General features: G+C 46.2%; 3 protein-coding genes across 7 annotated transcripts; all 3 read right to left on the bottom strand.

Moving 5' to 3' along the window:
• Positions 1–145: 145 nt before the first annotated feature.
• On the bottom strand, positions 146–4,091 carry LOC144078578 (protein PRRC2C-like). Its single transcript, XM_077606764.1, has 8 exons — positions 3,974–4,091; positions 3,075–3,296; positions 2,731–2,937; positions 2,431–2,652; positions 2,146–2,246; positions 1,903–2,029; positions 1,358–1,678; positions 146–1,192 (listed from the first exon to the last, which is right to left on the bottom strand). Exons 1-8 carry the CDS (start codon positions 4,025–4,027, stop codon positions 953–955), a joined length of 1,494 nt encoding a protein of 497 aa, XP_077462890.1. The 5' UTR covers positions 4,028–4,091; the 3' UTR covers positions 146–952.
• A 241-nt stretch (positions 4,092–4,332) lies between these two features.
• Positions 4,333–20,965, bottom strand: prrc2c (proline-rich coiled-coil 2C). 4 transcript variants are annotated; one of them, XM_077606762.1, is made up of 34 exons: positions 20,589–20,965; positions 18,537–18,708; positions 18,276–18,450; positions 18,087–18,196; positions 17,879–18,010; positions 17,497–17,795; positions 17,345–17,424; positions 17,057–17,193; positions 16,898–16,985; positions 16,541–16,721; positions 15,826–16,465; positions 15,568–15,740; positions 15,205–15,463; positions 14,681–14,891; positions 12,174–14,609; positions 11,668–11,822; positions 11,424–11,578; positions 10,607–11,003; positions 10,445–10,530; positions 10,026–10,223; positions 9,595–9,855; positions 9,424–9,516; positions 9,245–9,346; positions 8,957–9,125; positions 8,615–8,830; positions 8,399–8,520; positions 7,499–7,653; positions 7,188–7,419; positions 6,942–7,052; positions 6,642–6,863; positions 6,357–6,457; positions 6,114–6,240; positions 5,577–5,897; positions 4,333–5,411 (listed from the first exon to the last, which is right to left on the bottom strand). In XM_077606762.1, the coding sequence occupies exons 2-34, from the start codon at positions 18,652–18,654 to the stop codon at positions 5,169–5,171; spliced, it is 8,505 nt and encodes a 2,834-aa protein (XP_077462888.1). In that variant the 5' UTR covers positions 18,655–18,708; positions 20,589–20,965; the 3' UTR covers positions 4,333–5,168. The 4 variants fall into 4 exon arrangements, with proteins under 4 accessions (XP_077462888.1, XP_077462886.1, XP_077462887.1 ...); XM_077606760.1 differs by having other exon boundaries at positions 6,114–6,251; positions 6,356–6,457; XM_077606761.1 differs by having other exon boundaries at positions 15,820–16,465.
• Positions 20,966–22,027: 1,062 nt separating this feature from the next.
• LOC144079358 (flavin-containing monooxygenase 5-like) lies at positions 22,028–26,626 on the bottom strand. Of its 2 annotated transcripts, none has more exons than XM_077608067.1 (10): positions 26,526–26,626; positions 25,425–25,563; positions 24,812–25,000; positions 24,450–24,615; positions 24,135–24,277; positions 23,864–24,060; positions 23,643–23,790; positions 23,303–23,510; positions 23,021–23,093; positions 22,028–22,676 (listed from the first exon to the last, which is right to left on the bottom strand). In XM_077608067.1, the coding sequence occupies exons 2-10, from the start codon at positions 25,554–25,556 to the stop codon at positions 22,256–22,258; spliced, it is 1,677 nt and encodes a 558-aa protein (XP_077464193.1). In that variant the 5' UTR covers positions 25,557–25,563; positions 26,526–26,626; the 3' UTR covers positions 22,028–22,255. The 2 variants fall into 2 exon arrangements, with proteins under 2 accessions (XP_077464193.1, XP_077464194.1); XM_077608068.1 differs by having other exon boundaries at positions 26,416–26,540.
• Positions 26,627–27,093: the final 467 nt, after the last annotated feature.

Raw genomic sequence — 27,093 nt, forward strand, 5'->3', positions numbered from 1 at the left:
ATTGACTACCGCTAATTAATCAAACTTGTTAAATACTTAGGAATGCATTATACTGCCAACCCACAATGAATGAATTTGGTTTATTAACTTTAGCTAGTAATTCCTAATAGCATCACTGAGTAAATTCCAGACATCAAATGCAGACTTGAGTCGTCTTAACAGTATTTTAATAGTTTTTGTAACCAAACCAAGAGAATGTAAATAAGACCATACATATTTTAATACAGCGATGTAACCCCTGTACAACAAAACAAAAAAGCATGACACTCCTTTCCCTCTCTCATTCATCCATTCACACACCTCCCAAACTCTTCCTTGAACAGCGGCCATTTTGTGTATGTGTCGGGGGGGCCTCCGATTGAGAAGGCGATTAAAGAGAGAGACCGGGGCGTGCTCGGTTTCTTACTTTGTTTTCTTGTTCGGGACAGAAGGCAGACGTGGGGGGAAAACAGTACTGGTGTCTCCCATCAGGTTATATATTTATTTAACAAAAAATCGGCCAACAAGTCACATTTGCAGCTCCTACTGTGTTTTTTAAATGAGCATGCGCAAGTGTGTTCAAGTCGCCTGATAACAACTCCCTGTGCTGGAACAGGAGCGTTCCGTCGCAAACGCACGCGTGAGAGAACTAATTCTTGTTCGAAAGGAGACATTTTGTGCGTGAATGACGCTCCAATGGGTTGGACCACAACCCAAACCACAAGATTGTTTCCACTACACAAAACATCAACGAAAAGATTCTGTTGTTAACTAAAGAGGTCAAAATGATGCTCTTGGAAAAACAAACAAACAAAAAAGGAGCTGAAGTTGAAAGAGCGATTGGAAAAGAATTAAGAAAAAAAAGAAGGAACAGGACACGTCAGTGTCAACTCTTCTAAATTTTCCCCCAAACGCAACAATGCCGCGCAAACGCTGCTAAAAGGCGGCCAAACAGTTTGTTTTGTCCCGGTTTTTATTTTCCCTCCTCTGACTTGACGGCCTGCGGCTTGATGGGTCCAGTACGGACGGGCTTGGCCGCCGCCAGTGCCGAGACATGGGCGGGCGGTTTGTCGGCGTCGGGGTTAGAGTTGAGGGGCGGCAGCTGGGGCTTGGAGGCCTCCAGGAGCTGTGGTGGCGCCTTGAGCGCTTTGCTCCGTTGCTGCTCCGAGAAGAACTTGTGGGTGGACTGCAGCACCTCGGCGCGCTGCTTGGCCTAATGGACAAACAGAAAAATTATGGATGTGACGTCCCACATTTGGAGAGAAATTGGAGGAAAATAAAAATTAAATCATTTCATACTGCAGACATATTTTTCAGAATTGTCCAAATGTCCTTTAAAGAACAAATGACAGAGGCATCAACTGCCAACAAAACTCACCTTGAGGTCCTGCTCAGCCTTCAGGGCAGCCTGGGTACCCCTGGGAGGTGCGGGTAGTACGCCGGGGCCTCTGGAAGGAGGGTGCTGACCACCGTGTTGTGGGTGCTGAACATGTTGTGGGTGCTGAACGTGTTGTGGGTGCTGGGGCCGAGGGTGCGGCATGAGACCTCCGCCGGGACTGCCCATTCCCATGTTGGGGGTCATGGGGGGTCCCATGGGAGGTCCCATGGGCGAGCGCTGCATGCCGCCACCACCGCCACCAAAGGAGTTGGCGTAAGGCGCTCGAACAAGTTGGGACACCATGTTGGCTTGAGGTAGAAGCTGATAGGGAACACAAGTGATGAGTCCGTTTAAAAAATAAAAATAATTACAAATTCATTAAATCAATTTATTTGGCAGCAGTGCACACTTTTTCCATTAGGTATAAGGTTTTGAGCAGAAAAGGCTGCATTCTGAAAAAAAATTCCTCATGATGGACTGCTAATTATTAAAGAACGGGAAAAGAAAGATTTATTATTTATTAGCCTATTTTTCACTTGTCCTACCTGCGGGTTGAACTGGGTTGGGAAGTGCTGGGTCATCCTCATGCTGCCAGAATTGGCCTGAAACTGCTTCTGGTACAACATGCTGTTCAATTTGGCCGACTGGCTGCTGGGGGACGTGGAGCTCGCCCTAAATGGAGTCCCAAAATTTCAGGGCAAATTTATTTTAATACTGCGTGCCCCACGCAATCGAATCAATGCCCGTAATAGACATTCAATCCATTTGAATTGGGAGTGGAGATCTACCTGTATGGGCTGGAGGTGGGCGTGGTGCTCCGGGCACTAACTGGCGGCGCTACGGGCTTCACGTCCATCCCGCCACCAAACAGCTTGAGGTCCATATCCATCTATAACATGCAACTCAAATCATAACTTTGCGTATAGTGCAAACAATCAACATACTGGGGGCCTATGTTTGTCTGTCACAGTCAAAACGGACAAACATCTGAACAAGGAGCCACATTCAGCACAGGACCAAACAAAAAGGGCTGATGGAAAATACTAAACCCCCAATCCACCAGAAAACAGTACCTTGCCGGTGGGGGCCTGCATCATGCCGTGGCCATGGCCGTGACTATGACTGTGGCTGTGGCTGTGACCCATTAGGCCTCGGTAAGGCTGCGAGATGGGTGGTTGCCTTCCCATGTTGGGGGGCTGCGGTTGCGGAGGCGTGGGAGGCATGGCTAAGAGGGGCTGTCCTCCGCCTGATCCGAAGTTGGCCAGAGAAAGCTGAGAAGCCAGGGGGACCGTCACCTGGAACAACAGATGCTATATGTACGTAATTGGATTTCTTTCCATTTTTACCCAGCACCTGATTTTCACGTGCTTTACCTGCTGCATAGCCGAGCTCGGCGATTGAGTGTTGCTGTTCTTCTTCTTCTTCTTCTTCCTCCTCTTCTTCTTCTTCTTCACCTCAGGCGCCTGAGGATTACCCTCAGCAGCGCTAAAGCTGCCACTGTTGCTGTAGTAAGTGCTTTGACCATGTTGCTGCACTTGGCCGTAGTACATATTGGAATGCTGATTCATCCCCTGCCCAGCCTAAACATGTCACGTCAAATGAAATTGTTATTATTTTTCAAAACTAAGGCTACAGCCACACAAAAGCGAATGAGACAGCTGGGCACAAACGGAATATACCATATTGCTTAAAAGTCAGTCAGTGAGTGTGCCGTCACCTGAAGCAAGTGGGTATCAATGAGCTGGGAGCCCCCAATGCCGTACGGCTGGTTGAGCTGCGGCTCAAACAGGATGGGGATGTGCTGCGTGGAGGAGGGCTGCTGGTAGGCCAGGCTGTACTGAGGCATGCCAAGTTCTGGCGCCTGCATGCCAGGGTAGCTGTGCAGGGAGGGCCCCGACAGCATCATGGAGGGCTGCGACAGGCTGCTCTGCATGAACGCCTGAACGCATGAATGTTCAATGTAAATCATTCCCTATCAGTGAAGGCAATGGACGTCCAATTCGTTTGCACTAGGAGGGTTGGCCTCAATTACTCACTGATAGCCTCGATTGGACAGTCACTATCGTCAAAGTCAGCCAATGAGTAAAGGAAATATGTAATACTCAATAAAGGTGTTTAATACTCCTTAGTAATTGTGCATGATTTAATAATGTCTTAGGAACAAAGGTTTTGTGAAACTGTCATGATGTATAAACTGAAAGAAATTATTAAAAATTCTTTAAAACTTTATATGCATTGTAGGCCTACATTGTGTGTGTGTGTATATATATTAAAAAAAAACATTAAAAAATGACTGCATACTTGAATGTAAAATAATTGCTATCATGACCTGGACAGGGAAAAAAACGTAAACAGTTAATAACATTACTATACGACACTATAGTATGAATGTTAGTTTAGCTCACGTGCATATAACATTTGCCCTAAATTCGCTAAATACATGCTGCTATCACCGTTAAGACATTTATCCACCAGTAAAAGTATCACCTTCTAGCATTGAAAGTACGACTGGTAAATAACAATAAAAATCTAATTTTAGCTCAAAACAAACGACTCCAACATCATTAATCCTATTTTTAAATACCATTCGTTAACTTTTTGGCAATGTTTTTCTACCTTTGATGCGACTTTTTCCCTTGAGAAGTAGTAGCTGTTAATGGCGTCCTTCATGAAAAGAGCGACGAGTGACACCCCTTCTTCTTCGGTGATTTAATTGGCAGCCATTTTGGGGAGGTCCACCGGTGTTTGGAATGCAAATCCAAACTGTACATTTTTGGCAACATCAGTGCATAAATTCATAGTACAACAATTATAATGTAATATTGACTACCGCTAATTAATCTTTCAAACTTGTTAAATACTTAGGAATACATTATACTGCCAACCCACAATGAATAAATTTGGTTTATTAACTTTAGCTAGTAATTCCTAATAGCATCACTGAGTAAATTCCAGACATCAAATGCAGACTTGAGTCGTCTTAACAGTATTTTAATAGTTTCTGTAACCAAACCAAGAGAATGTAAATAAGACCATACATATTTTAATACAGCGATGTAACCCCTGTACAACAAAACAAAAAAGCATGACACTCCTTTCCCTCTCTCATTCATCCATTCACACACCTCCCAAACTCTTCCTTGAACAGCGGCCATTTTGTGTATGTGTCGGGGGGCCTCCGATTGAGAAGGCGATTAAAGAGAGAGACCGGGGCGTGCTCGGTTTCTTACTTTGTTTTCTTGTTCGGGACAGAAGGCAGACGTGGGGGGAAAACAGTACTGGTGTCTCCCATCAGGTTATATATTTATATATATTTATTTAACAAAAAAAATCGGCCAACAAGTCACATTTGCAGCTCCTACTGTGTTTTTTTAAATGAGCATGCGCAAGTGTGTTCAAGTCGCCCGATAACAACGCTCTCCCTGTGCTGTTTTAACCTTTGGCTAAATATACAGGAGCGTTCCGTCGCAAACGCACGCGTGAGAGAACTAATTCTTGTTCGAAAGGAGACATTTTGTGCGTGAATGACGCTCCAATGGGTTGGACCACGCCAGCCAGACAAGATTGTTTCCACTACACAAAACATCAACGAAAAGATTCTGTTGTTAACTAAAGAGGTCAAAATGATGCTCTTGGAAAAACAAACAAACAAAAAAGGAGCTGAAGTCGAAAGAGCGATTGGAAAAGAATTAAGAAAAAATAGAAGGAACAGGACACGTCAGTGTCAACTCTTCTACATTTTCCCCCAAACGCAACAATGCCGCGCAAACGCTGCTAAAAGGCGGCCAAACATTTTGTCTTGTCCCGGTTTTTATTTTCCCTCCTCTGACTTGACGGCCTGCGGCTTGATGGGTCCAGTACGGACGGGCTTGGCCGCCGCCGCCAGTGCCGAGACATGGGCGGGCGGTTTGTCGGCGTCGGGGTTAGAGTTGAGGGGCGGCAGCTGGGGCATGGCGGCCTCCAGGAGCTGTGGTGGCGCCTTGAGCGCTTTGCTCCGTTGCTGCTCCGAGAAGAACTTGTGGGTGGACTGCAGCACCTCGGCGCGCTGCTTGGCCTAATGGACAAACAGAAAAATTATGGATGTGACGTCCCACATTTGGAGAGAAATTGGAGGAAAATAAAAATTAAATCATTTCATACTGCAGACATATTTTTCAGAATTATCCAAATGTCCTTTAAAGAACAAATGACAGAGGCATCAACTGCCAACAAAACTCACCTTGAGGTCCTGCTCAGCCTTCAGGGCAGCCTGGGTACCCCTGGGAGGTGCGGGTAGTACGCCGGGGCCTCTGGAAGGAGGGTGCTGACCACCGTGTTGTGGGTGCTGAACATGTTGTGGGTGCTGAACGTGTTGTGGGTGCTGGGGCCGAGGGTGCGGCATGAGACCTCCGCCGGGACTGCCCATTCCCATGTTGGGGGTCATGGGGGGTCCCATGGGAGGTCCCATGGGCGAGCGCTGCATGCCACCACCACCGCCACCAAAGGAGTTGGCGTGAGGCGCTCGAACAAGTTGGGAGACCATGTTGGCTTGAGACAGAAGCTGATAGGGAACACAAGTGACGAGTCCGTTTAATAATAATAACAAATTCATTAAATCAATTTATTTGGCAGCAGTGCACACTTTTTCCATTAGGTGTAAGGTTTTGAGCAGAAAAGGCTGCATTCTGACAAAATTTCCTCATGATGGACTGCTAATTAATAAAGAACGGGAAAAGAAAGATTTATTATTTATTAGCCTATTTTTCACTTGTCCTACCTGCGGGTTGAACTGGGTTGGGAAGTGCTGAGTCATCCTCATGCTGCCAGAATTGGCCTGAAACTGCTTCTGGTACAACATGCTGTTCAATTTGGCCGACTGGCTGCTGGGGGACGTGGAGCTTGCCCTAAATGGAGTCCCAAAATTTCAGGGCAAATTAATTTTAATACTGCGTGCTCCACGCAATCGAATCAATCCCCGTAATAGACATTCAATCCATTTGAATTGGGGGTGGAGATCTACCTGTATGGGCTGGAGGTGGGCGTGGTGCTCCGGACACTAACTGGCGGCGCTACGGGCTTCACGTCCATCCCGCCACCAAACAGCTTGAGGTCCATATCCATCTATAACATGCGACTCAAATCATAACTTTGCGTATAGTGCAAACAATCAACATACTGGGGGCCTATGTTTGTCTGTCACAGTGAAAACGGACAAACATCTGAACAAGGGGCCACATTCAGCACAGGACAAAACAAAAAGGGCTGATGGAAAATACTAAACCCCCAATCCACCAGAAAACAGTACCTTGCTGGTGGGGGCCTGCATCATGCCGTGGCCATGGCCGTGACTATGACTGTGGCTGTGGCTGTGACCCATGAGGCCTCGGTAAGGCTGCGAGATGGGTGGTTGCCTTCCCATGTTGGGGGGCTGCGGTTGCGGAGGCGTAGGAGGCATGGCCAAGAGGGGCTGTCCTCCGCCTGATCCGAAGTTGGCCAGAGAAAGCTGAGAAGCCAGGGGGACCGTCACCTGGAACAACAGATGCTATATGTACGTAATTGGATTTCTTTCCATTTTTACCCAGCACCTGATTTTCACGTGCTTTACCTGCTGCATAGCCGAGCTCGGCGATTGAGTGTTGCTGTAGTAACTGCTTTGACCATGTTGCTGCACTTGGCCGGAGTACATATTGGAATGCTGATTCATCCCCTGCCGAGCCTAAACATGTCACGTCAAATGAAATTGTTATTATTTTTCAAAACTAAGGCTACAGCCACACAAAAGCGAATGAGACAGCTGGGCACAAACGGAATATACCATATTGCTTAAGTCAGTCAGTGAGTGTGCCGTCACCTGAAGCAAGTGGGTATCAATGAGCTGGGAGCCCCCAATGCCGGACGGCTGGTTGAGCTGCGGCTCAAACAGGATGGGGATGTGCTGCGTGGAGGAGGGCTGCTGGTAGGCCAGGCTGGACTGAGGCTTGCCAAGTTCTGGCGCCTGCACGCCAGGGTAGCTGTGCAGGGAGGGCCCCGACAGCATCATGGAGGGCTGCGACAGGCTGCTCTGCATGAACGCCTGCTGAGACCTGAAGCGACACAGAGGAAACCCTCATGAATTTGGTCAAGTGAGTGCGACTTCGAGTCTGCTTATGTAGCGAGCGGTACCTGTAAGGCTGCAGCGAGGAACTGAACAAGTCCTGAGGCTGCGAGACCGGTGGACCAGCACCCAGTCCAAGTTGGGCCTGGTGGGTGTGTTGGTGCTGGGGTTGACCTTGCAGCGGAGCATAAATTGGGATGGGGATCTGCTGCACCGCTGTGGGCTAAAGGGTCATACAGAGTGTTTTACAGGTGGATCTACAATTTACAACATTTACTTATCCAAATACCCATCATTTGTCTCAATGTTATAAATGGCAAACAGTGAGACTTTCAACCCACACTGCATCCAAATTCAAAGTATTTCACTGCCTGCCTCACATCTCTAATTTATTTGGCTAAAATACCTTCTTGGCTAGTATTATAACCAGAACTCAGTCTATTTTTTTTAAAGAGATAATCCCTTTAGAATAGGGGCGCGCACACTTTTTTACTCCAAGATCTATACTTTTCAATGAACCAACATCCAGTGATCTACATGGTTGTTTGGGTTAGAATTCAGGGGTGGGTGGGAAATCTGTTCAGCAGGGGCGCCGCAGGTGCAGCATTTTTCTTCCAGACACTTTAATCAACAGGGCGTGCTGAAACGAGAAGCACCTGACTGCAATCCACTGATTGCACTTCTAACATACCATATTAGTGGAAAGCTATGACACATGACCTACTGCAGGGGTTTTCAAACTTTTTTACTCCAAGATCTACTTTTCAAGGAGTTAACCTTCCACGATCTATGATATGGAAAACAGACCGGATAGGGGATCTCAAGGACCGGACTTGGCCACCTCTGCTTTAGAAGAACATTGAATTGAATGCTTTTGTTGTTATTATACAAGTAAAATGAGATTTAAAGCTTTCACCATGAAGTGCACAAATAACAAAAGTAACTGAAAAGAGGACAACATTGCCTACCTGCGAAAGCCCAGGTTGGAAGCCTTGCTGCTGTGCCAAAGAGGGAGGAGCCAAGCGAGGGTGTGGGGTGCTGAAGAGATGGCTAGTGTCCATGTAGAAGGCTGGAATCTGAGCTGCAGAACCTTAAAATGTAAATAAGGAGTGTGAAACTGAAATCTTTTTGATGATTGGGGGGGGGGGGGGGGGGTCTTTTATATGACTATGTAAGACTCTCACCTGCTGCAGACTGAGACACATACACCTGCGGGGTCTGCTGCTGCTGGGGCAGCAGAGGGGGCACGCAGCCAAGTTGGGAAAAGCTGCTGCCACTGTTACCAGTAGAGGTCAGGCTCCCACCCTGTAACTGCTGGGGCTTAACCTTACAGATGTTGGGGGGGTCCGAGGCCGTGGTGGTCTTAGTCCCGAGGGACGACGTTGTGTAAGTGCCCGAAGCTGCGTGATAAGGAGAAACTTTAATGTGACAACATCAAATTGAAGGTGAGGTGGAGGCGGTGGCTCGGAGAACGAAAAGGAGCCGCCAACATATTTGCGGATGGGGTCAAGTTGAGTGTTGGTTACCAGAAAGCGATGTGCTGGGTGTGACAGAGGCCACAGGAATCTGTGACATTGAGGCCGAGGAAAATGAGTACGAAGATGCGCAGGACGTGATCGGCGAGGAAGAGGTGGTGACAGGGGAGTTCTTCTCCAGACTTGGTGAGTTCTCCCACGCTTTGCGAGCAGATTCCATCTGAGACACAAAACAGGGGCGTTCAAACAACATTCCTATGGTTAGCATGAGTTCGGGGGGAAAAGCTTTCGTTAGCTACATAAAAACAAGTGGATGTCAGTCTTGTGACTGTTGTGCACCTTAAGTGTTAAGTCAACTGTAGCAGGAGAGACTGTGCTGAGAGGGGAGCTCTGCTGCAGGGTTTCTCTTCGAGGAAGGGGCAGCGAGTGCGGTAGCGCCACCTGACAAGAACCCACAAAATCAAAGTAGATTTTACAATCCACTCTGGTTGGGTTTGACAGCTATGTAAAACACTCACATTAGCGACTAGACTCTCTTCCATTTTATTGTTTCCTGTCGGAACGCTATCAGCAAGTGAGGAAGAGGGCGTGGTGTAATCTGTAACAGACTCCTGGAAAGGGAACACGCCCAATACAATAAATGGCTAAATCTTGACAGCGGACAAGCCAAGTGATTGTGGAAAAGTTACCTTGGAGTTACTGGTGTACTCAGCCGATGGCACAGTGATCATGCCTTCAATATCCCCGCCCAGCTCAGTGACCGCAGTGTCGCTGGTAGGCGGACTAGAGGCGGCGGTTCTGCTGACAGCACCGCTTCCGGTTACTCCCGCCTCCAAGACCTCGCCTTCCCCTCCTCGAGCATCTTTTGCCTTGCGGTTCTTTAGTGAGCGCTCCTTGCCTATCGGACCCGGTTTGTACTCCTTGGTTTCAACCAGCTCCATCTCGGGCAGCTGCGAGATACCACAGACACATGTTGAGATGGACACACAGTGATTGCCTTAGGTATTCGCCATCCCCAGCCGCCAGTGGGGATAGTTAGTGTAAACCTTAATTTCAGAGTTACGTTACATTACTTTAAAAGTCCTTAATTGGTTTTAAAACCATCAAGCCGTCGGGTTACCTTCTGTGTTTTGATGGGTCCAGCACGAGGTTGTTTCTGCTGCCTTTGTTCTTTGGGAGCAGGAAGCTTGTCTGTAGCAGTCTCTAGCAGAGGGGGAACACCGTCGCTGTCCGTGCTGCCGGCAGACGATGGTGCTCCAAATTGAATGCTGTCGATGGCCACCAACTCCCCGGCGCTCTCCGTTACGGGTTTCACGCCCTGACAGAACAATAGGCATGTTAAACAACCAAACGGCATGTGTCGATGGTATAGTTAAAAAAGAAAAAATATCTACAATATCAGATACCGAAGAAACTCAACATGCGAGCCAAATTTTTCAGGTTAGCATATACTATAGATAAAATACCTTTTCAATAAAAATAAAAAAAATTACAAAAGAAAAACAGTATGAACGTGTATCAACGGTATTACAAACAAACCTCAGAAGAGACTGTGCCAGTAAAAGAGGTCAGAGGTTTGTTCCAGGCACTCACAGGAGGAGGTTGAGGGGGACTGATGGGACCCACTGCCAAGAAATAAAGGATAAAAGTGGTTCTTTACAATTTACTTTTTAACAAAGCAGCAGGGTTTCAAAAACGTACGCTTGACATCGGGAAGGACGGTTGGGCCTGCTACTTTCTTCTCCCACAGCTCGGTTCCCAGATTGCCGTGCGTTGGTGCGGCCGCCGTGGCAGGGGGTAGGGTCTTTAAGGTGAAGTCCACATTTGTGGCCGGCGCGGAGGGCACTGTTGCTTCAAGGTTCTGGGGGGATGCAGCCGGCTGAGTTGGGGGAAGGTGAGGATGCTGGGGGGCAGAACTGGAAGGCTGTTGCGTGACTTGGGGCGTGGATGCTGGTGCTGCAGGTTGAGACTGTGAGGATGACTGATGTTGTGGTTGATGTTGTGGCTGCTGCTGCGATGATTGCTTTTTAGCAAATCGTGGCGGTAACTTTCCTCCACCACCTCTGCTTTTGTCACCGGAGGCTTTTTTACCCCAATTCTGAAAGTAAAAAGGGACAGGATGATAACTACAGCAACCAAGGCATAGAGAAAGACAGACATTTGGGGAGATTACCAGAAGATTAGGGTTATGCATTTCAACTGTATCCAACAGTCCAACGTATTGATAAACTAAATCTTCTAAACCAGGGCAGTCCAAACAATTCCACAATGGGCCACAATGGGTGCAGGATTTCATTCAAACCCAAGTAGGCAACACCTCACTAATCTGGTGTTTTACAAGTGTAACCAATTGAGTACTTCATGTTTTAGGAGATACCTCATTGGGTAAATTGTCTGTGCTAGATGGGTGAGTACTAAAACCAAGACCCAGAGCGGCCCTTGAGGAGCAGTTTGGAGACCCCTGCTCTAAAGTCTTTATGCCCAAAACACCCATCAAGCCACCTGATTCCAATCTTACCTGAGTAGTTTGCTCTTCTTTCTTGCGCTTCTCCTCATCCTGGAGACGTTTCTGTTGCTTCCGTGAGACTACCTCAGTGAAACCGTCATCGTTGGTGCTGGACTGCGGGTCATCTGTGGTGGTGACCTCAGGGTGGTCATCAATGATGACCACGCCTAGACCAAACAATAAGCAATCTCTTAAATATCATTGAAAGTGGGCAGAAATGGTGCCACCATTATGAAAAAAAATTAAGTTGACTCACTGGCGTAATTGTTGAGGTCAAATTGAGAGAGTGCATTCTCTTTGGGCTTCTTGACAGCTTGCCTGGCCTCCTCTTTGCGCCGCGCAGCCTGATCTTTAGCGGACCTTGACAATCCGGAGGTTGCTGCCGTTTCAGAGTTTTGCTGAACCCCAGGGCTGAATTGCAGGAAGTCATAAATATAACAGATATTTTATGGTGCGTTGTTGAGTTGGTTTTCCGTTTGTTTGTTTTAGTGCCATTATGTTGTAGCCATTTGCAATCTAAAGTGCTTTGCAAAGAATTTTTTTTTTTTTTAGGATGTATATAAATAAACTCTTGAGCCAAAGGTAGAGAGGCAGCCAATCAGAAAAATTATACCTCAAACAAGCCTAGCACCCAGTTTTGTCTTAACTTTGGTGATAATTATATGCAGTAAAAACATTTTTGTCGCTAATTAGTGCTAGTGAAAAACAACTTAAACCTGCAGAGGGGTTGGTACCAGTACGGCATTCCTACAGAAAACTCACCCTTTGCGGCCACCTTTAACTCCGCCTCTTCTGTCTCCTTTGGGACCACTGTAGCTGCGACCTGGTTTGGCTCCACTGTTGCCTCTGCGGTTTTGTCTTTCGATAGGTCGCTGGCTAGAGAAGCTCCTCTTTCCTGTGGCGGCTCCATCGCGTTTAGGGGAAACTACCCCCTCTGGGGGGCTTTTACTGGGTGTCAGCGAGGACTGAGCGGGTTTGGTAGCGGCCACGTTGCTTACAGTCGCCTGTGCTCCTCGTCTCTCCTCTCGCTCTCTTCTCTCGTTGAAGTCACTGCTTTCGGAGGCCGTTTCCCATTCCTCGTTGGCTTGATCCGAGGAATTCTGGTTGGACAAGTCAGGGGACTTGGTCCCAACAGCAGCGACGGCAGCGGGTCCACCGCTCTCGGGAAAGGGTCCGTCGTGAGGGTCGGGGGGGTTGTGTGGGGATGTGGTCGTCGTAGCTTCTACAGGAACGGTCAATGGGGTTCCTGGTGCTCTTGATAAAGTTGGTGACAAAGATGTAGGTGCAGACATGGCAGGAGGCGCAGGGGCAGGCACAGACGGGAGCGAAACAGGTGGATTCGGGGCCAGATCCCCGCTTGCCAAAACTGCAGCCTCTCGCTCCTTTAGCCGTCGGAAACGGGGAGGTTTATCTTGCCTGGGAGGTCTTGCCGGTCTGGATCGGCGAGGTCTCTCTCTGCTACTCTGAGGGCCTCCGTCCAGAAACTTCTTGCCGTCTGATCTTGGCGGCCGCCGATCAGAGTGTGGGTGATCATATCTTGATGTGGACTCCATGTCGTCTGGCCTGAATGTCTCCATTGGCTTTGAAGGCCAGTGAGAGGAAGACTCTCTGACTCCTGGTCTTCTAAGAGGGGCAGAGCGTGGACCCCCACGTTCCCTAGCTCCACCCCGTCTGTTATACATCCCTCCTCTTCCCCGCCGAGAGGGTTCTCCTTTGGGCAGAAACCCCGGTCTGGGTCTTCCTTCGTCGTCCAAACGAGATCCCACTCTGTCTACCATGTGAGGTGGTCCAAAGCCTGGCTTGTGGTGGACAGGACGTGCCTCGCCGGGGAGCTCGCGTCGAAGCGGGCGGCTGGGCTTGGCGCTCGGCTCGCGATCAGATGGCCCAGTATCGCTGGCAGACTCCCTTCCGCCCTCACTTTCGGAATCAGTGTTTGAGCCACGTCGGCGTCGGCGCTTAGGTATGACCTCAAAGTCAGAGCTCTCACTGCGGGTCTCGCTTTCCTCCCTGTTTCGGAAGGCCGCGGCTCCGGGAGGTAAATCTGAGCGGGATCGAGGTTCTCTGAGAGGATACTCTCTGCTCCGACCACGGCCGCCTCTTCCTCGGCCACTGTACGTCCCTCGGAAGCTACGCCCTCGGGAGTAATACTCTCCCCGACCCCGACTTTTAAAATTGGCGTCAATAGGCCACTCCCTCTCTCTATCCTTGTCCATTTCTTTGTCCCGTTCACGGTCGCGGTCCCGTTCCCTTTCCTCCCTTCGGTAGTTACGGAGAGCAAGATTCGACTCTTTTCTGGAGGGCAGTTTGGGTTCTGGATGCTTGTCATTGCCAGGCAGCTTGTCAGTCTTATCCTCCTGAGAGGACGATGTTGGAACCCCAGATGATGTCTGAGACTCTCTGGCTTTTGAAAGATTAATGTGCGTTTCTACGACCTCTGCAGCTTCTCTCTTGCCCTCAGCCTGAACTCTGGAAACTTCAGATACAGCAGGAGCAACATTGGTGGCTGTGGAATCGGCAGCAACCAAGGGAGGAACTTTAGAGGACTGGTCCTTTTTGGTCCTATCCCCTCTTTCGTGACGCTTTTCTCGCTCTTCCCTTTGCTCTCGTTCTTCTTTCATGTCTCTTAGGACAGGCTTCTTAATTGGTCCGGATCTACGGAGGGGTCTCTCTCCCCCGGGTCCTTCCCTGCGGCCGGGTCTCCCACCCCAGCGTAGCTCAGCTTTCTGCTTACTAGGAACGGGTAGAGGCAGTTTCTCTGGTTTGTGTAGCCCGTCGGCCGGGGACGTGACCCTATTGTTGGTCATTGTGGCTGGTGTGAAGAGTTCGTTCTGAGACTTATCTTCAGACCGTTCAACTGAGTCCTGGAGCTCTAGGGCTTTGCTTCCCAGTGATAGGCCATCAAACCTGGACTCATCGAGTTTAAGTGAGTGACTGGAGCCCTGGGAGACACTTCTCTGGAGCATAGCCTTTCCTAAAGCTTCGACTTCTTCCCCACTCGGCAGACCAGATTCGTCTGGGTCAAAGCCTGAGGTTACAGGAGCCCCATCAATAGGTCCGGTCATATCATGGGATGAAGAAAAAGTTGGTATGGGCTCAGGGGGCTCCCTAAAAAAGTTACTCTTTCGTGAGTCCAACGGACCGTGTTCCTGGGGATACATTGGGGGAAGACCCCTTTCCAAATCTAAACCAGAGTCAATCCTGATGAGAGAAACAAAGTTACACATTTAAGCATTTAAAAAAAAAACAATTCTGTCTTTTTCTGATATTACCTAGGTTCCTTGCTATCTTCGTGAACTTTAGGGGGAGTTACAGATTGAAGTGGCTCTGATGGTGGGTAGGGGTCAGGGCCCCACACCATCCTTGAGTCAGACGGCAAGCCATGGTCACGGATGGGTCGGGTTAAGTGGTCAAAGGAATCTGAGCTGGAGCTGGAATTGTCCCCTGGCTCTCTGCGTGCAATCTGCTTTGGTGGAATCCTCCCTGAAGAGGACAAAAGGGGAGAAGGTGATTTCTCAGCCCTCCGGGAGGGGGTCTCCAATGGTTACTGTGGGTCCTGGCTATTGTTCCAACCGATCTAGTCGGCGGTTTAAGCAATCAGGTTTCTGGTAAAACAAGCAGAACCTGACTGCAATCAAATGCTTACACTTGAAAGACACCAGATTGGTGCAAAGGGGTCGTCCTGTTTGGTTGAAATACAATCCTGCACAAACTGCGGCCCTTTTGGAATAGTTTGGAGACCCCTGCTCAATGGGTAAAACCGAAAAGAAAACACATTGGAAATTGTTTTTTTTACCTGGGTGAATGTTGGTCGGCATGTCCATGGGAGGGCGCCCAGACATCATACGAGGGTCCATGTAGGACTGCATCATGATCCAGCGGGGGTCAAAACCCATGGAGGCCAAGTGCTGGTGATGGGGCCCAATGGGTTGATATATTGAGCGGTGTTGCTGCTGTTGTTGCTGTGTCCCTGGAACCCCACCACTACTTGAAGGTGAGACAGAACCCCCACTTTGTTGTTGCTGCTGTTGCCACTGCTGCTGCTTCATTTGCTCCTATTATAATAATAATGGGCAAAATACAGTATACTATTATTAGTGATTCTGTCTGTGGGCAATTCTCATATTGAGATTATAGGTCAAGATGTCGATTGTTTCACCTGTTGTCTAAGAAAACGTGGCGGCAGTGATTTCTGAAATTGTTTGGAGTAACCAGAAGTGAGGGAAGGACGCATAGCAGCAGCGGCCTCTCCCTCCAGCAGTGGAGGTGCAATGGCAACATCCTCACTACTGGGGGTGTCGATGTGAGGCAGTGATAGGTGCGCTTCTTCCACTATGGACAGAAATATTCAAAATTGAACTTATATTCAAAATCTAACTTTTTAAGTTGTATTGCTATTTATTGAACTTACCCCCACCTTTGTTTTCCTCTATGTTAAAGTAGTCTCGAATAGGCACTGTTGTTCGTTCAGATTGGGTCTCATCGACGAGCAACTCAACCTCGGTCAAGGTGTTCTCCACTTCAGTCTGAGGCTCTGGAGCTGAGACCACGGGCCTCGAGTCGGGAGAAATAGGACGCTGAGGTAGAGGTGCGGCCTCCTCCTTTTCCTCGACGTTTGGTTCAGCTTGCTCGAGTTCGTTCCGTTCCCCGTCTTGGTCAGCCCTTTCAGGTATATGAGTTTGCAAGGCAGAGGCTTGTGGCTGTAAAACTGTGACTGAGGTTGCAGGACTGGGTGCAGGATCAGGAGCTGAGGACGCATCCTCTTGCGGAGCTAGACTCTCATCACTTGCTGTCTGAGGCACAATCGCTTGCACCTCGGTGGATTGGCGATGTTTTTCATTGAGCCTTTTCAGTTTCTCAGCGCACGCGGCCAGGCGCTGCTCTTCCATTTTGCGTTCCTCCTCTTCTCTCCTGCGCCTTGCTCGCTCCACAGCTTCAGAGACTTCCGAAGACTTCTTGCGCTTCTGTTGCCAGGCCTTAGAGTCTTCTTCAGGGGCAGCAGCTAAAGGTTTACTTCCTCGTGGAGCGCCACCACCACTACTTGTGCGAGAGCCACCCTAGGGTTAAAATACAATAAGAGAAATGGATTACACATCTTAAACAGACTGCGAGCTTGGGCAAAGCAATTCTACCTGGTAGTCTTGCGGGACAGCCACTTTACAGTGTCCTGCATTGCCAGGTGAAGCTGCTCTGTGATCTACAGTGTACCCCAATGGTGTTTTACTGCTGACATGCTCCTCTGTACCGTCCTTGCAGCCTCCCTGACCGTCTTGAGGGCGCGATCTCATACGCTCCATTTTACTCATCCACTCCCTAATGAAAAAAAAAAAAGAGCACTGGCTTGAGATGTGGCCAATAAGTGAGATAATAGGCGGACATACTCTTTATAGTTAAAACCCCCACAAATAAACCGTACAAGAATTTTTTTTTGCCATAATGTGAACACTGAAAACCAGGATGTACATTATGAACATGTCCAAAACACTTGCCAGTTTTCTCCTTTTTCTTTAGCAGCTTGGTTCTCCTCGTCATCACTGAAGTTAAGCTTTTCTGTGTAGTCTACCTCCATTTGTGCTCCTGTAATGTGAAACAGATGTAAATATTAAAATGGGCAGAAACTGAATTTCTTGAAAAACTGTTTTGCATACCTGCCCAGCCCTCATCTGTATCGGTGTCCAAATTGTCCAGCTCTTTCAGTTCGGTTGCGCTTACAATTGAAGGTCGGTCGGGATTCTTGAGCCACGCTTGAGGTGGTGGTTGTTGTGGTCGTGTGGAGCGAGCGGCCCTGAAAAACAATCTGTTTAGGTTACCATGTGGAAAAGAATAACTAATAATCATTAAAAGTTGGTTCAAACTATTCACTTGCTCGCTGATTAGACAAAATAAAATACATTTCCAGTACTCACAGAATATACAAATAAAATATAGGTACCCACCTCAGTCCATCTTGTGTCACAGGGTATCGGACATTGGCTTGCCTAGGGGCTTGAGACATTTGAGGATAAGCGTGAAACATCTGAAATAGAGAAAGTACAAAATAAAAATGTGAACTGGGGTAAATGATTCAATATTTCAGTGCCAGACATACGTAAGGTGGCATCATGCTCCTAAATGTGGGGTCAAAGTGGGAGGGCACCCCTGAGGGTGGTTGCTGGCCCCCATTGAGTTTAGGCTGAGAGGGCCCCGAGGACGGCAGCTTGTCCCCGCCGTCCCTCTTCTCTCTCTGGGTGTCAGTGGTTATGCTTCGCCCCGTCTCGTCAGGATCATCAGGGGTCAAGGAGTTATCGGGGACAGCGCTTCCATCCTCTGGGGTCCTGTTGTCCATCTCAGAGGGGCTGGACGCGGTAGTCAAATTTCTCCCACCACCTTCCCGCCAGCTCCCTACATCTGACAAAGTAAAACATCTTTAGGGAGGTCTGTACCTCCAAATAAACCATGAAGGGCATTTGAATGCACAATCACCACCATACTTTGAGGTCTGAGGCTAGGACCCGGTCCGTAGGGCTCCTCGTCTTCTTCCTGATTGCAGTCTTTTTCCCCATCGCCAGCCGCTTGCAAGCTGGGGAATTCCTGGTGGAAGTGGCTGCTCACACGAGGAGCACCTGTCCCAAAACAAAACACAAATTTAGAAAAATAAGAGAAAAGGAAGCTTGAAAATACTTTGAACAGATTCCTCACCGTCCAGCAGCGTCTGCTTGCTATTGGCCCATGAGCGGCTACCCCCTGTCGGAGGCTCTGGTGGCGGGACCACAACTGGTTTGGGCTGGGGCGGGGGTGTCTCTTGTTGCCTGGGGAACAGAAATTCAAGGCGGATGTTCGCAAATCAAACTTTCAAAGTACTCCAGCAAACAGAAAAGTGGAGACAACCTCTCGTCTCCTCCTTCAGTTCGGGACGCCCAGCCGCTGCCGTCTTTGGGGACGATGTTAACGTTGGGGTCGTTGCCCTTGTTCTCCGCCTTCAGACTGGGCAAGTTGGCTGGAGGGGGCATGCGCCTGCTGGCAGCAACTTTGCCCAAACTCTGCAGTCCATGTCTGGCAGCGACTGATGCGCAAACAAGAGGTCATTATACATGTATGGTATGATGTATGGAACCAACATCGCATGAGGAAGAGTGAACAAGAGCATACCTGCAGTCTTCTGGGTTTCCAAAGACTTGCCCTTGTAGGTATTGAAGAGGCTAAGGGTCGCATACTTTGTTTTGCCGCCATCCTTTGCCTTGGTGCTCTGCCCTGACTTCTCGGACATTTCGCTGGAAACTCATCGAGTCTGGTCCTTGGGCTTAGGCACCAGAACCAGCTCCTAAGAAAAAGCATATTTTTCTTCTTTTAATAAAAGAGAATAAAGTTGACATTTGGCAACACTGTCAAAACATCAGCTATTTGTGTATCATAATTATTTAGACACAAAAATCCTCGACAGTAATTATTCTTGTATTTCTGTAGTCCTAAGAGAAAGTGGACATAATTATTATAGGAAGAACCAAAACGAGCTTATTTGCAAACATCTGTTTTTGGAAAACCAAAATTGCATAACAGGGCACGCACTCATTCTCTAAGCGGCCAATTGCGATTGGAAATGGAATGTGGCAAAGTGAATATTTCCCACGCTTGCAAGCCCAATTTGCTTAAGCACATTCACCCAGAGGAGTCATTTGAAAAGCTTTCACTTTGAAGCCAAAATATCTGTATCTGCAAATCGAATAATTTGAGACGTCCCCTATCCGATCGGAAATCCGGCCTGATTTAAGGTGATCGATTCCGATCCATTTTGACTGGGAGCTATCATTTAAGGTTTGGGACTTGGTTATATCAACTTGGTGTTTTTGAAAAGAATACATCAGCTCTGAGAGTAAGTCCCACGTGATGGACAATATTTGATTACCATAAAACTTATACTGTATTGACTTATATTTTTTCCTCAAACATACCTAAACACAAAACCAGTTGTGTTTTCTTTCCCCCATTATGCATAATTAAAAATACACATCGAAAAACTGATTAAACTGAATAAATAAACACAACATTGTGTAGGGTATATTATTATTTCCTCCAATTTTAAATTAATTTGACATCTACCATTGTAAATTAGGGTATATTATTATTTCCTCCCATTTTAAATTAATTTGACATCTACCATTGTAAATGGTTGGCTTAAGTCAAATACTGTGAAATTTAAAAAAAAAATAGACCAGAACCAGCATGTATTTCTGCCATTCATTTAAATTCAATAAATGTACTATGTCATAAAAAATGCACTTATTCATGTTTTTGAAGTATTGATTAATGATAACTTGCAGAATGAGTATGATTCCAATTGTGTATTTTTTTTACTATAAGCTAAACCCACCAAAATGACTATGCTTAAGCACCAATAGCAACATAATTTTTACGAAGTAAACCAAATATCATTGCACCGTACATAGACGTCTTAATAACTCATCTCGTAACATATACAACTTTCGCTCCGCAATAAAACGACTTTAATCCTTCGGCGTCATTTTTCTTTTATTTCAAGTGTGGCCCTAATAGTGTTTTTCAGTTGGTGTTCGACCAATTAGTCTACCAATTAGTCGACCAATTACTCGAGCAACGTGAAGCCTCATTGTCAAAGTGACACATCGATTGGGATCCTCCCCATCCATGCCCACACGTTCTCGCCTTTCAAAGTCATCCGCCCTGCAAGGCACACGACTCCAAAAGAAATCCGTTATATGGCACTAACCCCATAAAATGGCGGCGACTTCCAATTAAAAAGTGGTATTTTTGAACGCCCTTTTTTCCTTTCCGTCAGCCCCCACAGCTAGCCTAGCCGTCGCCACCGGTACGACTGGCTGGCTCATACCGGTGCACGTCGGAGGCCCTCCCGGCTCAAATCACAACCGGGTCGGGGGGAGGTGGGCACGGGTGAAGCATAGATAACCGGCTTGTTGTTCAAGTAGTGTAAAATGGCTGGCTAGGGTGATTTTTGTAGTTATGTGAAAGGGTGGTCTTGTGGAGGAGTAGGCCGCCGCCGCTGCTGCTTGGATGGTTGAACGTGGTTTCGTTTCTCACGAGTCGCCATCACATCCTCCTCCAGTCCCTCACCATTTGGCAAAAGCATGCTAGTTACTAGTAGCGTAGAGCTAACACTTACAAAGGAAAAAAAACTTGACATTATCACAGAAGCCGCTCTGGTCCTACCTGCTAGTGCCGGTGCTTCCTTGTTTCCCCTTTTTTGCTTCTTTTTGTCGGAATTCTTGGTTTTAAGGCTCGCTGCGGCGGCGGGGCGAGTTTTGGTGTCTCGGCGGTGGATTACAAAAACTGGTTAGCCCCACTCCGGCTAGTTAGCACGCTCGTTTTGTCGGTTGCGACGGCGTCCGAATGCACGTCGGTGGTTGGCCGGTTCTTATGTCTTCGTCGCGTCCGCCTTTAATCGCGAGAGCCGGTACGGGGTCGTCTACTGGGTTCTCGGGGTACTTGCACTGCCGTTCGCCGCGGTGCAAGCGCGTTGTGCTAAGGTGAGTGAGCAGTGAGGCCCCGCTCTAGCCGCGGCCCGTCGTACAATCAAAGATGGAAGCTTGAGGGTTGCCAGATTTATTCTATTTTATCCCCTCCTCCTCGTTTTATACACCCTGCGACCTTTTCTCATTGATATGGCATGAAATATCATTGTCACTGGATAAGTCTTAAAATATATTTTGTGATTATTTTTGGTATGAATAATACTAACAAAAACTTAATCTCACATGTTACGATTATAATTATTATTTTTAATATCGTATTAGTATTTATTGTTTTGTTCTTATGTCATTTCAACTGATAAGCAATTTTGTAAATGAAAGTCTTAATTTAAAAATCAATTTATAATTAATTGACCAGAAAGCACAGGCCCAGTTGACAATAAATTATATTTTTACAAATTTTAATATCATACTATTTTAAATATTTGTTATTAAACATTATTGCATTTTGATATAATTGTAATGATACAAATCATGAATTAATAAAATATTAATCAAATAAATAAATGGAATTAAAATGCATACTGAATGATGGTGCTAGACGTCCAATCCATTTTGACTGTAAAGGTTGGCAGCTCATGATTGTCATCAAAATGGATTGGACATCCTGGAACATTAAGGGTAGGCAATTAGTTAAATGGGTGCCCTATACATTTTAATCAAAATATATCTGCATTTGAGTAAGAAATAAAATAAATAAACCTTTCGATTAGTATTTCTTTTCATGATTGTATTACTACTGTTTTGCGTTAGTGTTAGTGTGAATAGTTAATCACGGCTGAAAACAAGTCTGGCAACCTGAGCATGAACGAATCACGCGGGTGGGATCTTCTTCCGGGTTTTACCGGCATCCACCGGCCGCCAGTCGAAGATATTTAATTAAAATATTTTTTATTGGACATAAATTGCATTGACAGTTTTAAGTCATATGCGTGAAGAGTGTACAAGTTGAAATGCAGTTTTTTTAGCTTAACATTTTATCGTGCCGCATGGCTCAAACCCAGCATCGTGGCGTTTTTTTCTGCCTCTGCGCCAAGTGCTACGTTCATGGAGACTCTCTAGTGGGCGCTATTTCACCATCATATTCATTATCTTTAACTATAGTACTGGATAATAACATTTCCCTTTTTAATGGCTTTATTATTGTAGTGAGCACATTGTCATCCAAAAATTGCTGCTTTTTAACAGTTTTACTTGGTACATGCAAATGTATATGTATATTCCAGTTATTCTCATTGTGAAAATAATTTCTGACACATTCAGTGGATATGAATTTACACAAAAAAAACAATCACAATCTTCACAGGAATTCATTCAATGTTCTCAATGCATGTCAGTAATCATATTTTATGAATGTGACAGCGCAGGTAGGTACACCTTGACCCGTTCCAAAAGCACAGCAGGGTCTTGCAGCGCAGCAGCCAGACTGCTTCTATTCGCATAAGCGGCCACGCCCACGACCACCGACACCACCAGCGGCCATTTCAGAGAGCGTTTGGGTTTGGCTTGGTCACACGATCGGGTCTTCATGGGCTGCGCCACCCGGTCCCACTGGGTGAATATGGCCTGCCGGGCACCGGCCCACTTGCCGGGCCCCCGCAGTCGGTACTGGTACGGGTTGATGGGGCCAAATGCCAAGTTCAGCCAAAGCTTTGGGTCGGTTAGCAAGAGCCTGAAGAGATTGGGCCGAACCCCGACCAGCGTCGCTATCTCGTCCATGTAGTCCGCGTAGTCCACCTGGATGGTGTGTCTCTGGCTGCTCACATACCTGAGAATGGAAGAAAAATCCAGGTCTACATACTTGACCAGTTTAATTTGCGTGGGGCCACATGGTATTTACGGTTTCCCTCGGTGGGTCATCACGTGCTGCCGTAATTCGTCACGAAATCGGCAACTAAAGCATTAGCAAATAAAATGACTATTTTTTTATTGTCGATGAACCATTTAGAAACAGTGTTGACTTAAACAAATTGTTCAAATCTTTGGATTTCTTTCAGGCACTTAATAGCAAGGATCAATATATGTAAATATTTGTCTTCACATTTTTATTTTTAACAAATGGATGGAAACAGTAAATATATGTCCCCCATTCTTTTGTGTCATTGGATTTACCTGCTGGCCATGGCCCCCTGCTTATATTTAATGTCATCCAGCATTTCAGTCGCTGGGGGGAGTTTGATACAGCCTGGTGACGACAGAAAAAAATGGAAAGTTGACAAATTTTTAAACAATAGCAAAGGTATTAGTATTACTCATGCTATGTACGTAAATATGGATATTTGGGGTGCTGGTAAATAAATAATCACTTAACTCCTTAAGTGTGATTGGCCTTGAGTGATGTTTAAATAAATTAGTTCAAGAATGCGCAGATTGTTATTTCTGCCAGATTGTTACCTTTGAAGACTCTGGTGGCCCACCTGGCCTGCATCTCAGAAATGGGCATAATGGCTCCTAGAGGCTGCACGAGGCCAATGACGGCCAGAGTGTGGCGTGCAAGCTCTGGGGGGAACACATACTTGTACAAAGATGTCTGGTTATCCGACACTGTGATTACATGCGGGGCGAGGAAGGGATAGGAAAACCGGTAGCCTGTGGCAAAAACCTGACAAAACAAAAAAATAAATACGTTATCGTGGAACAATATTCACATGAAATGGCGAATTGGAAGACGCTATATATCCCACACTTTACTTTTTTGTATTTTTTCTTCAATTCTGCAATGTCAATGACCTACCACCAAGTCTATGTCCTCTGCCACACTGCCGTCGTCAAACTCCACACTGGAACCGTCAAATCGGCAGATGTTGGGCTTCACCTGCACCGTTCCTGAAAGGATGCGGTTGGGAAGCTCGTCGTTCACTGTGGGATGCTGGCTAAACAACCTGACTCGTACCGAACCAAAGACATGAGAACTAGCAATGTCACACGGAATCTTGCAAAGGCAACTCTTTCTACCTGTGCTGGGGCTTCAGACTGTACATGCTGTGTTCAAACCGGGAGTTTAGTCGTCTCTCTAGCAGGCTGCAGAGTACGCCAAAGGGAAGCAGGTCCCGGAGTAGCATTGTAGCTCTGCTATTTGCCAAGTCCAAGGGTATGCCATTATCCCCGACTCTGTTCAGCACCCAAGCCCCTCTCCGGGTGCTCAGGTATAGCTGTGAGAAAGGAACCAAAAGCAATTGGTGAACAGCACACAAGCCAAAGCAATCAGCTTCAGTACCCAGCATACCTGCTTGGTGACCCTGCTGAGCTCCACGGCAATATCGCCTCCGGAGTTCCCGATCCCGACGACCACGACATTCTTGTTGCGCCATTCCTCGGGAGTCTTGTAGTCGCGACTGTGGAAATACTGTCCCGGGAAAGTGTCCAGACCTGACTCAGGCAAAACAACATACGCCGTGAATCATTAATACGGCAGGGCAAACTTTGATCCATAAATACCCACACCCTGTGAAGGGTAAATGAGGCGAAAGTTGAAGATAACACGAGAAGTGAATGCTTGATCATGGCCACACAGTGCACACCTCCGCTTTAAAGCGGTTACCTGGAAAGTCCTGAAGAGGCAGGTTGGGATGGCAGTGGTGTCCGATGCAGATCATCACGGCGTCAAAAATGAGCTTGCTCTTTTTGCCCTCCTGGTTTTCTGTTTCCACGTCCCACTGGCCCGAGCGGGAAAAGTCGGTTCTCTGTCTCACTTGCAGGACTTTGGTCTGGGGTTATACAAAAAGAAGATGAAATGACTTGAAATTTATGAAATATATTGTATAGTAGTTCTAAAATATAGTTGTTGTTTTTTTAAATTGACTTTATGGTAAAGTACCAGAGTCAATTAAAAAAAATCATGGTTGAAAGAATTTATTTAATGTTTTTTTCTAACTGTCCATATAATTGATATAATGTGCTTACATTGAAGCGTATGTGCTTGCGGAGCTGGAAGTGCTCGGCGTATATGCGAAAGTAGTTCATGATGAGACTGTTGTGCATGTAGTTTGGAAAGTGGGCCGGGATGGGGAAGTCGCTGAAACACATCATCTCCTTGGAGGTGTTGATGATCACCGAGTGGTAGATGCTGGCCCGGTCCGGCTCAGGGTTCTCCTACAACAATAACCATGCAAAATGTACTCATATGTCATTTATTGTCATTGAGGGTGACAGTCATACAATTTTGTCTACCTGCTTAAAATGAATTGGACATCTTTTGGTGCCAAAGAAAACAAATGCTAAGTAAAATACTGCCAACAATATAAGATGCAAATGCAGAAGTTTGGGCTTCATGCCTTCAAAACATAGTTTTCCCACAGATTGAATGATAAATTTGCATTGACAGCATGGTGCTCTTTTCTTTCTAAAGAGTACCAGAGCAAAGGGCAACGTGTAAAACACTACCTCAGCACTTTCCCTACTAATGTTGCTATCTTTCTGTCTGGAGCAGCCATGTATGCAGATCTCAGTCCACGAATCAACATTTTACCGTGGTTGACCTAATATCACTCTGTTGGTATTTTTACTTCTCTCCCACCTTGAACCTCCACAGACCCCCGATGTCATCGCTGCTCTCAAAGCAGACGGGCTCCAGGCCCTCATCCAGGCAGCATTTGATGCAGGCCAGGCCCGAGCTGCCACCTCCGACCACGGCCACACGCCGAGGCATAATGAAGCTGCGTTAATGTATCAACAACATGCAGAAACCAGTCATCACATTACCTTAGTCATCACATTATCATACTCTAATTTTAGATATGACTCAATGATGTCTTGCAAACTGGTTTACGACATTTTCACGAGTCAAGAGATGAGTGGCCATAAACGATAAACTGTTATTTCACTTTTTAGCCCAACTGATTACAGTAAGTTTTCTGGAAAGTGCTAATCACGCATTTTATAGTCAGTGTCGATGAAAAGTAAGCCATGAAATAAAGAGACGTTTAATTTCTCATTTCAATGAAAACAAAATGATAATTCTTCTTTTTGAAATTCTCTTTTCCCACAAATATTTGTGTCATTTCAGTTAAGGCGTTAAAATTTATTTCCAATTTTTTGGATGGTAATAACACAAAAATGTGATATTTCCTATGGTATTAAGTATAAAAAACTAGTAAACATGCATGAAAATACGTATTTTTCCCAGACATATCTTTTATTTGAAATAATATAATTGTTATACTTTAAATGTCGGTTTTCTGATTAAAAAATAAATGAATCAATAAATGAACGCAAATATCTGCACTTCCCCTTTAAGTACAGCTGTGGCTGAGTATTAGTATTTTTGCCATCTCTACTAGTACTTTGGTGAACGCTGCTAAGCAACAGAAGCTGCGCTCCTTGAAATGAGTCCGACGACACAAAAAACGATTAAAGTGTGTCCCTTCCTAGCAAACCAGATGCACGAAGCGAACGAAAATGTCGACACAAGTTAATCATTAGCAAACAACATGATAAATTCACGTAGTCGATGTCAAGCTGCAAACAACACGCTTTAAGCAATATCAAACTCCCGAGATTTCACTTACCGTCAAGGTTGCAATTGAACGCAGCAAACTTTTATAACTTTGGCTTCTTTTGTGGCTTTAAAAAGTAAGATGAAATTCGATACTGGTAAAAAGAGTTAACTTTCTCTTACCCGCGTTAAACTCAAGGCGATGGTCTGACTTGTGCTTTCTTGTTTTGCTACGGTCTACTGGCAGAGGTGGGCGGAGTGCTGGACTCTCCCGCTCCCGAATCGACCCCTGAACTCATCATCATTACAGTGCAGGCGGGCCTGATCTCTTGGAAAAACAAACAAGGGCTCACTGACAGAAAGCGTTACTAGATATAAGAGGTCGAGTAACAAAATAGCTTTTGGGGGTGAATTTCATATTACTTTTATCTAAAAATACTATGGAGAAATTATGTCAGTTTAAATACCATACTGTGTAGTAACAAATTATGAGGAAAAACACATTTGAATATGCCTCGCTCAAGAATTAGTCTAAATTTTTCATTTCTAAGTTTTAACACCGGATAGTGCCAGTCACCTAAAAAGGTGTCAATACCTGAAAACATGTTAACATTATTTTACTATTTAATTATCATTCATTTTTGTATGTAAACATCAATGTAGCAAGTAAGTAAAATCTAATCACATGTTTAAAAATGTCACTCTATCAAATTGCAGTCAACAGATTTCAAGTTGGCCATTGCATCCTTTT

Source organism: Stigmatopora argus, chromosome 8 (genome assembly GCF_051989625.1).
Source record: "Stigmatopora argus isolate UIUO_Sarg chromosome 8, RoL_Sarg_1.0, whole genome shotgun sequence".
Lineage (NCBI taxonomy): Eukaryota > Metazoa > Chordata > Actinopteri > Syngnathiformes > Syngnathidae > Stigmatopora > Stigmatopora argus.